This window comes from Loxodonta africana, chromosome 4 (assembly GCF_030014295.1).
Source record: "Loxodonta africana isolate mLoxAfr1 chromosome 4, mLoxAfr1.hap2, whole genome shotgun sequence".
Lineage (NCBI taxonomy): Eukaryota > Metazoa > Chordata > Mammalia > Proboscidea > Elephantidae > Loxodonta > Loxodonta africana.
This window is the reverse complement of record NC_087345.1, coordinates 85,216,332-85,226,379: the sequence shown is the minus strand read 5'-3', so window position 1 is coordinate 85,226,379 and position 10,048 is coordinate 85,216,332. Positions and strand designations below refer to the sequence as shown.

The following is a 10,048-nucleotide window of genomic DNA, read 5'->3' as shown; positions in this document are numbered from 1 at the left end:
TGATGGGCCCTTATACCCCTTCTTACCAGGAGATTGGGTTTTGTTCAAACATTGCAAGGTGGATCGAGACCTCCAGCCAATATGGGAGGGGCCTTATTTGGTGTTACTATCCGCGTATTCTTCCTTAAAAACTGAAGGAATCAAACCTTGAGTCCGCCATTCCTGATTAAAACCAACAGCCACCCCAGCAAGTCCTGATACCAGAGAACCAGACAAGGAGACCACAGAACCTGGTTGGACTGTTGAGCCATGAGATCTTAAACACCTGTTTTGAAAAAATTTTGATAATTATGGAGGGGCAAAAGAATTAGAAATTTTATTAGGCCTATCTTGTTAGTCCTTTCCTCTTAGCTTTTGCTTGCCAAATCCCTTTACTTCTTTACTTGGTTAGGGCTGAGCTAGCCAACACCATTGATCTGGACACCTGAGTCAGTCAAAGACCTTACATACTCATTTTCCCGACCCCAGCCCTCAACATGGGTGAGGTTCCCCAAAGACCCTTAACATTGCTAATAACCTTGGTGTTAGTATTCTGCTTCCTGTACCCATATACACTACCGAAACAGGTTGGGCTGCTATAGGCCTCTGAGAGAGCAAAACCAACCATGATCCATAATGGTGAGCGCACATTGGGTTTCCTGACCTCAGCCCAAACAACTGTGCAAATGTTCACTCCCCTTGATGAGACCCACCATAAAGGTCCCATCGCCACAGAACAACAGCCTTATTCAGCTTGAAGAAGTTACAGAAGAATAACCTTCACCCCTATTCCCTTTAAGATTAAAGGGACCAGTGTTAGAACAGGGAATGAAGCAGGCAGTGATGAAAGGGTTATTAAGGGTTATTAACCATCTCATAATAGTTGTTTTCCAGAAAAACCTGCTCTTGCTATATTTTTGCTACAACTTTTACAGCTCTTCACCGTGATTGGTCGAATCCCCAGGTTTCTTCTCTTCTCCTGGCAGGAGGCCTAGGCACAGGTGCACTGAATCTGACCTTCCTGGGGTGTCATTAGGGAACCATCTCCTTTTTTTTTTTTTAAGGCTGTGAGCAATATTTTTAGAGCTGTGCACAAAAACTCATTCACTAAAATTATGCGGACTGCACATACATCACAAGACTGAAGATCCTCCCTTCACTGTTCATGTATATGTATGTCACTCCCTGAAAAAGGAACAAATTTGCCCCAGTTCTGGGAGCTGGCTGCCTTAGGTCATGAGACCCTGCCTGTCTCCCAGTTTGTAAACTGTGAATAAATCCTTCTGTTCTTCCAACTCTGTGTCTGGCTAACTTCAATTCTCTAGTCTGCTTGACAAGGACCTATTAGTTGACGGCTTCAAGTACAGAGCTGGATCCATTTGAACAGTTTATGAAAGCAAAGGATAGAAACATAATACATAATGAATATTAATCAATGTACAAAAATAATAGTCATAAAATTTTTTCTGGTGATGTTGTTATTAGTTGTTGTCCAGTCAGTTCCAATTCATGGTGACCTTATGTGTTACAGAGTAGAACTATTCCATAGAGTTTTCTTGTCTGGAATCTAAACAGAAGCAAATTGTCAATTCTTTTTTTCTGTGGTACTGGGCGGGTTCAAGTTGCCAACCTTTAGATTAGCACAAACCATACAAAAATTACACCAAACATGGACAAGTAAAAGCTGAGGAAGTAGATAAGATGCTAAGCAAATAATGTCAGCTGTCTCCCTTCCAAACAAATCATGGGCCATTTTACGTTAAAAAACAAGTGATAAATCCAATCCAGATTAAAAAGGTGAGTAAATAGATGCCACCTTGCTGTGGGAAGAAAGGCAAATAATTTGGGTCCATGTTAAATCCACCACAGTCTGTAAAAGCAGTATTTAAAATGAAAAGCAGAGCTACAAATAATTATATCCTGGCTCCTCTGAAAAAAATCTCTACTTTGGGCACCCTTCTGAATTTTCTCTTTGTCTCTGGTATTCAAAAGTTTCAATACTAAATGCCTAGTTGTGTTTTTCTTATTGTTATCCTGCCTGGTGGTCTTTTTAAATCTGCGATTTTGTGTCTGTCATTAATTTTAGAAATTTCCAACCTGTTGCCATCCAGTCAATTCCTACTCACAGTGACCCTATAGGACAGAGTAGAACTGCCCTATAGGGTTTCCTAGGAGCAGCTGGTATGTTTGAACAGGCAACCTTTTGGTTAGCAGCCTGAACTCTTAACCACTGCACCACCAGGGCTCCTTTACAAAATTAAAATTTTTTTTTTTTTTAGCAGCCATTAATTCCTCAAATATTTCTCATCTCCCATTGTCTCTTTCTTCTCCTTGTAAGATCCCAATTACACATAAATTTTATCAATTGATATAATCTACAGCTCTTGCATGCCCTCTTAGGTTTTCTTCTCTCACTCTTTTTTTTTTCTGTTTGTGTTTTGGTGTTGGTAACATCTATTGGCCTCACTTCAAGCTCACTGGTTGTTTTTGGCTATGTTGAGCTTCCTGGAGAGCTCCAAGGAAGGCATTCTTTATCACTGTAACTGTGGTCTTATTTCTAGCATTTCCATTTTGGTCTTACAGTTTTCATCTCTCTGCCGAATTCAAATTTATGATTGTGAAAGTCATCTATCCTATCCATTAAGGCCTTTAACATCTTAATCCTAGTTATTTAACTTCTCTGTCTGATATTTTAAGTATCTGTGTAATTCCTGAGCCAAGTTCTGATGTTTCTTTGTTTTTTATACTATTATATCTCACCTCTTATTTATACGTTTTGTATACCTCATACTTGTTTGCTAAAAGATACACATATTGCATAGGATAGTTGATACTGAGTTAAAAAATGTTTTATGCTTCATGATATAGACACCTTCAATTAGGCCTTAGGAAACCCTGGTGGCATAGTGGTTAAGTGCTATGGCTGCTAACCAAAGGGTTGGCAGTTCAAATCCGCCAGGTGCTCCTTGGAAACTCTGTGGGGCAGTTCTACTCTGTCCTATAGGGTCGCTATGAGTCGGAATCGACTCGACGGCACTGGGTTTTTTTTTTTTTTAATTAGGTCTTAAGTAAGGAAGTTTGTATTAATCTAGTCAGTATTTGGCTGTGCTTAAAGTTTGCTGTTATGGTCACTCTTCTCAGTCACCACAGATTTCAGATTTCTTTAGTGATACTCGTGTTTATTTTGTAGGCTAGTTTGCCAGTTTTTCTCTGAGTGTCTGCTTCCACTTTGTCGAACCTTCCTGTTTGTGTTTTTTTCTCTTTGGCCTGTTCCCAGAGAACATCTGTCTTTTGAAGCTCTGCTATCTGTGTTCCATTGCTGTGTTGACTCAGAGCTTTGTAGCATGGTGTGGAAGGGACAGGGGAAAGATGCATTTTCTGATGTACTAATTAAGCCTCAGTTTTAGGCAGGCAATGTGTTTTAGCCAGATATAACACTAGCTTTAGCATGTACTTCTCTTCCCCAAGGGTACAGTTTTTCCCCATCTTCTTCTCCCACAACTACATGGTTAACATCACTGCCCTCAGAAGACAATTTTGTGTCACTTCTCTGGTAAACTTAAGGCTGTTGTTCCTGAATGGAGATACAGAACATGGGTCCTACCAGTTTCCTGGGTGACTGCCATTCCTCTCCCATAGCAGCTACCCTCAAGCTACACTTTTGATGTGTTTCCTTGAAGATTTAAATTTTGTTCCCTAAAGGATATAGGAAAATGTGTGTAATAGGAGTTTCAGCAGTGGTTGTTGTTCCCTTCACCCAACCAGCACATTGGGAATGTTTGCTTCCTTCTGATTTTTTACCATGAGAAACTAATAAACTACCTGGAGAAACGTCTAGGAGAGAGTCTAAATGCATCTCTGTATACAATTCCTAGGTCTTCACACCCTTCTGCTAGTCCCCATTCAGCAATTTGATAAAAATTTCTAGCTGAGTGCTCAGTAGTTTTACAGTCTTCTATGGTGGTGGGATGGTTTGTGCTACAACAACTATTCGGGTACTCCCTGCTGAGAGTTGTCTCTAGATTTAGGTTTAGTTGTTTGCCCAGTAACTTTAGTTCTTCCATAATTTTGCGAAAAAGCATTAATTTTCAGTTTTTCTAAGTGTTTATATTTTTTTATGTATATTGGGGTGATGCTCCTTCCAACTTTCTACATCCACAGCTAATATAGTTTCTTGATTGTTTTTTTAATCATTCTTAGTCATCTCAAGTAACATCTCCCAAGGTCACCAAACTAAAAATGTTTCAGTTTAAGTATGGTGTGAATTCATAGTGTTTTCTATACTGGAGATTTCTTACTCCCTTTCATTTCCCTGGGGAAGAATTCTCCATATTTACTTGAAGTTATTCAAGTGAAGTACATGTGTTTGTATCATTGAATCAAACTTCTTTCAAGGAAAATCAGAGAAGTAATGAGAGATAATATTTTGATGGTAATGTTTTCTTCATTACAGTGATTTATAGAAAAATAAAATAGTATGCTATTTATGAAATTGCACCGTATCTCATTCTACTGTTTTATGAATATATTTATTTATTACCCATAAGTTATTAATTATTAGATCACTTCCACCTGAGGTTACACAGGCATATGTGTTTAATAAAATAATTAAACAGTACAATTATAATGTTAACATGAAAAATAGGCATGTTAGACATATCATCAAGTGCTTGCTTAAAACAAAAATAGTAAGGAATATAATATATTTCTTTTTTTTTTATTTATACATTTTTTTATGCTTCTGCTCAACACTGTATTTCCAGAATCAATCACTGTTAACAGTGTTTAGTAAGTATTTGTTGAATGAATAAATACATCATTCAATTTAATGCCAACACAAAGTTAGATGACTTCCACTGAACAAATACTGTGCTAGTGGGGGTTCATCTATGGTGAATACAGATTTGCAACAAATTTGTTTTAGCTTTTGTTAAGATTAAACTATGATTATTAATTTTACAGTATTACTTATGCTTATGTGCCACAAATTTATTCTTATCTTGTACTGTATTTTTATTGACATTTTATCAAGTGTTGTTATGAATTGAAATGTGTCTCCCAAAAATTTGTGTCAATTTGACTAGGCCATGAATCCCAGTATTGTTTGATTGTCCTTTTTTGGGGATTTGATATATTTATCCTAAATCTTGTAAATCCTAACTACTATGATGTTAATAAGGCCGGATTAAAGGAATTTATGGTAATGAGGCAGGACACAATCTGCAGGATTGGATTATGTCTTGAGTCAATCCCTTTTGAGATATAAAAGACAGAAGTGAGCAGAGAGGAGAGAGAAGGACAGCAGACCACCAAGAAAGAAGCCCTGGAAATGGAACATGTCCTTTGGACCTGGACTCCTGTGCTTAGAAGCTTCTAGAACAGGGGAAGTTCAATGAAAATAACTTCTCCCAGAACCGAGAGAGAGAGAAAGCTTTCCTCTAGGGCTGGTGTCCTGAATTCGGAGAATAAATGTCTGTTTGTTAAAGCCATCCACTCCTGGTATTTCTGTTATAGCAGCACTAGATAACTAAGACAAATGTCAAACACTAGTCTTTGCAGTGAGTGGCAGTAAGAAATCAGTTATTTTTAAATAAGGTGAGAAACTCCAGGAAAGAAAAAAAAAAAACTCAAATCCATTGCCACTGAGTTGATTCTGACTCATACTGGCCCTATAGGACACAGTAGAAGTGCCCCATAGGATTTTCAAGGAACGCCTGTTGAATTCGAACTGTTGACCATTTGGTTAGCATCTGAGCTCTTAATCAATAAGCCACCAGGGTTTCCCCAGGAAAGAAGAGTTTTAAATTTTGATGGCTTTTTCATTAACTTGGGTTGTGAAACACAAGAAATGATTGGAAATGACTTTTGGGATTTTCATGATATTATCTTGCTTGATCTTCAGTGACAAGATTGGCATATGTCTACCTATACTTTATAGAATTAACTCAAGAAAACATATATATTTCTTCCAATATTGTTTCTGCTTGTCTTTAAATTCATCTTCAGTGAGTAATTACTAATATCATTGGGACTTCCTTGTAAAACAGGCAGTGCATTATTTCCATTCCTATCATTTCCCTACTTGAACAGGGCCTCTGTAGTCTCAATCATACAGGAAAAAAGCAACCTTGAGCATTTTGTATGTGCATGGTAGCAAGAAAACTATCTAGAAATCACATCATGCCTTTGACATGCAGTTTGCTTTATTAAATTCCCACTTAAATACGAGAGGAATTGTCTGCAGAAGAGGTAACTTAGGAATCTTTAGTTAAAGGTGACATTATACATTGTAGATAGTAGAGTGGTATCAATGATGTCAAGAATATCCAAATTGAAGAAGGGAGCTGGAATGAGGCTGCCATGGGACAAAATATTTCAGCAGCCTTTGGAATATGTGAAGATGGAGTAGTGTTATTTGGTGTAGTTATTTAGAAGGAGCTGGAGCAGTTTAGGTTTTAAAAGAACCTAACTAATATTATCCTCTGAAGTCTCCATCTCCGTAATTATAGAATGCGCATGGATAGGATACAAACTCTCACAATTACGAAATAAAAATTAAAGATTGCAGTGAATCTAATGCAATGATTTTGAAATAGTCTACACTAAAGGTGTATTTGTGATTAGAAAATAATCAAACCTAAACAAAGAAAAAGAAAATGACAATTATCCTCAGCAACAAATTGCTGAGAGAATCACCTTAAGAAATTGAGCCCATCTGAAGAAAACAGACACTTGAAATCTTCCCCATTCTTTGTTCCCTAATGCAGATGTAAAGTTTTTATTTATTTATTTTTTGCAAGTAGATTGGCAGACACTTTTCTATCCTTATAAGTTCAGATATGTTATATAATCAGAGTGATGTTTTCATACTTGATGATATGTCTCCAATAGACCAATGTAGCCATATTCTTAAAAGGAAATGTAATGGAAGTGCATGTGTGGTTATTTATTGGATTTTGATATATATATAACATACGCATACAAAAGTACCTTAGTCCTTAAAGTGGCATCTTCGCATTTTAACACTTTAAAGAGGTCTTTTGCAGCAGATTAATAATGTGTTATAATTATGAAACATAACAAGATAAATATTATCAGACTGAATTGAAAACTTAATTAAAACAATCTATGGTCTCAATTAAAATATAAAAAGTACTGTCTTATAAATAGAGACTATGCCTTACTGTTTGCATGAAGCATAAACATAGAAATTGGCAGTAACACTTATGGTGCAATATATTAAAGAGTGCTAAGAAAACAGATAGCAGGAAAAAAGAAAAACTATAAAGATATCAAAGACACCATAACTCAAGAGTTGATATTTATTTATTTAACAACTACGACTTAACACCACTCTGTACCAGATAATGCACTTGCCTTGAGAATGACATGTTGAGCAAATCAAAACCCATATATTCATGATAAATGGAGAAAGTGCTGAAGTTGTCAGTGATTCATTTTACTTTGATCAACAATATCCATGGAAGAAGCTGTCAAGAAACAAAACGATGTATTGCATTTGGCAAGTCTGCTGGAAAAGACCTCTTTAAAGTATTAAAAAGCAATTCCAAAGAGAGAAAAGAGCATGTGTAAAGACCCTCCAGTGACAGAATATGTGGCACATTATTATTTTTTTTTGCAGTATGTAAAAGAGTTTTGTATTGGTTAAAATATTTGTTTGAAAACCTCAAGCATAAGTTTTATTTGCATCTGCTAGAATTATGCATAGCCAATCTTCTCTGCTGCCTAGGATGGCTTTGTAACTATTCAGGATAGTTATTTATCCCCAAGTTTTGCCAGATTAAACATGTGCCTACATTCACATAAAAAAGGCAATAGTGCCCAGTTGTTGCTTGCATAGAATTTGGGTTTTAAAATCTATATACAAATTTTAGATATAATATTTACTCAGGTTAGCTTCTGATACAAAGCACTTTTTCCTAAATGAAAAGCCCTTTTTGATTTACAGTAGCACAGATATTTGGAGTATCTTTTTTTTTTTTTTTTTTACGACCAGGCATCATTAAGCCTGAACAACAATACCTCTACTTAGGTTTGTTATTATGTTTCTGGAAATTTCACTTATTTTTAATAAATATTGACATTGTGTGGTATGACACTAAAATATATCCTAGAAATTTATAAAATCAAATAAATTAATATTATACAGTCAACAAATGGCCTACATTTCAGAAAAACATAGAGGTATTTGCCTTCCAAAATGAATTCATAGTGGAATATTTTGAGGATGAACAAAATCAGAGAATTAAGTTAAAAGAAAAAGTGATTGCAGAAATGCATAAAAGAACATCATGGATATAGTTTACACCATCAAACGTGTAAAAAGCCAGCAGTAGGTTGAACACACAATGCCTATTTGTGGGTGACATCAACGACTATCAGAATATAAAAATAAGGATATATATTAAAAGCGTAATCAATATGGGCCGCGATTTTTCAATAAGCTTTGGCTATTGAAAACTATTTAAACAAACAAACATAAAAAGCTTTTATAAAAGGGTAATAAGGATACCTTTTTTAATTATATCTGTCAGGGCTTGTTTCACCTGTTTGTTTCTTAGGGCATATACAAAAGGATTTAAGACAGGTGCAACTGAAATGGTGAATACTGCGATTGCCTTGTTTAAAGCAACCCTCTCCTCTGCAGAAGGTTTCATGTACATAAAAATACAGCTGCCGTAAGAGAGAGAGACAACAATCATGTGGGAGGAACAGGTGGAAAAAGCCTTCTTCCTCTGCTGGGCAGAAGGGATCTTCAGGATTGTTCTCAGAATACATGCATAGGAGAGTGTCACCAGTGCCAGTGTAATCAGCAGTATGACAATGGCTAAAATAAAACTTAACAATTCTATGGACCATGTGTCTGTGCAGGAGAGTTTCAGGACAGGAGAATAGTCACAGCAAAAATGATCAATAATATTGGCATCACAGAACTCCAACCCTAGGCCCATAATGAGTCCAGGAGAGATTGTTAACAGCCCAGCCACCCAGGAGGTAACGACCAGCCGGGTGCAGACTTTGCTGCTCATGATTGTTGCATAGTGAAGGGGTTGGCAGATGGCCACATAGCGGTCATAGGACATGGCTGCCAACAGGAAAAACTCTGATGCACCCAAGAAGATGGCAAAAAATAATTGCGTCACAGATGCATCATAGGAAATCATTTTATCCATAGTCATTATGCTGAATAAGTATCTAGGGATACAGACAGTCGTCAGTGAGATTTCTAAGAAGGAAAAATTCCGAAGGAAGAAATACATGGGTGTTTTGAGGTGGGAGTCCAGAAGAGTGAGCAAGATAATGGTCAGATTTCCAGTGACACTCAAAAAATATGTTAGAAATAGAAAAAGGAAAATTATAACTTGCCAGTTCGGATCATCCGTTAGTCCCACAAGAATAAATGTTGTCACCATTGTATGGTTTCTCACAGTTAAATTTCTTCTGAATTCCATCAGATCTGATAAAAAAGTACAAAATTATTTCTGTTTAAAATGGCATAATTGAGTATAGATTTAAAACCAATATGAAGAATCAAATAACTCAAAGGACATACATATTCTCTTTTGTTCCTGTGATCTGAACTATTTCACAAAGCAGCCAGAACCCAGGATTGATTCATCTTATTCCATCTCCTTCTGTGGACTTTCATTTTCTAAATTCTCTCTTCAGATCTCCTTTACTTTGCAGAAGGATGGCTTTTTAAATTTATTGCTGTAAGCATCTCTAAAATTCCTCTGGTTTAAAGTTTTGTCTAAGATCCTGAGAAGTAACTCCTGCAGTGTTATTGAATCCACAGGAAAATGTATTCATTTTAGGTTAAGTTGATTATACCTATTGTTAAAACAATCTTCTGCTTAGTCTCTTCCAGTGAGATATATTTGCTCTACACTTTTATATTTCAAACAGATAATCAGGCCTGAATTTTTGTAGTTATTCTTTGAAAAATGATTATATTTTGATGATACATTTCTGGTTAATGCTTGGGTTCCTTGGTGCACTACCAATGAGAACTTTCAATTGAATGAACTTTCATGAATTTTAGTACAAT

General features: G+C 36.2%; 1 protein-coding gene across 1 annotated transcript; it reads right to left on the bottom strand.

The window, feature by feature from the left end:
* Positions 1–8,306: 8,306 nt before the first annotated feature.
* Positions 8,307–9,610, bottom strand: LOC100660448 (olfactory receptor 6C74-like). The gene has a single exon (XM_003405521.4). The coding sequence runs from the start codon at positions 9,450–9,452 to the stop codon at positions 8,490–8,492; it is 963 nt and encodes a 320-aa protein (XP_003405569.4). The 5' UTR covers positions 9,453–9,610; the 3' UTR covers positions 8,307–8,489.
* Between the last annotated feature and the right edge of the window lie 438 nt (positions 9,611–10,048).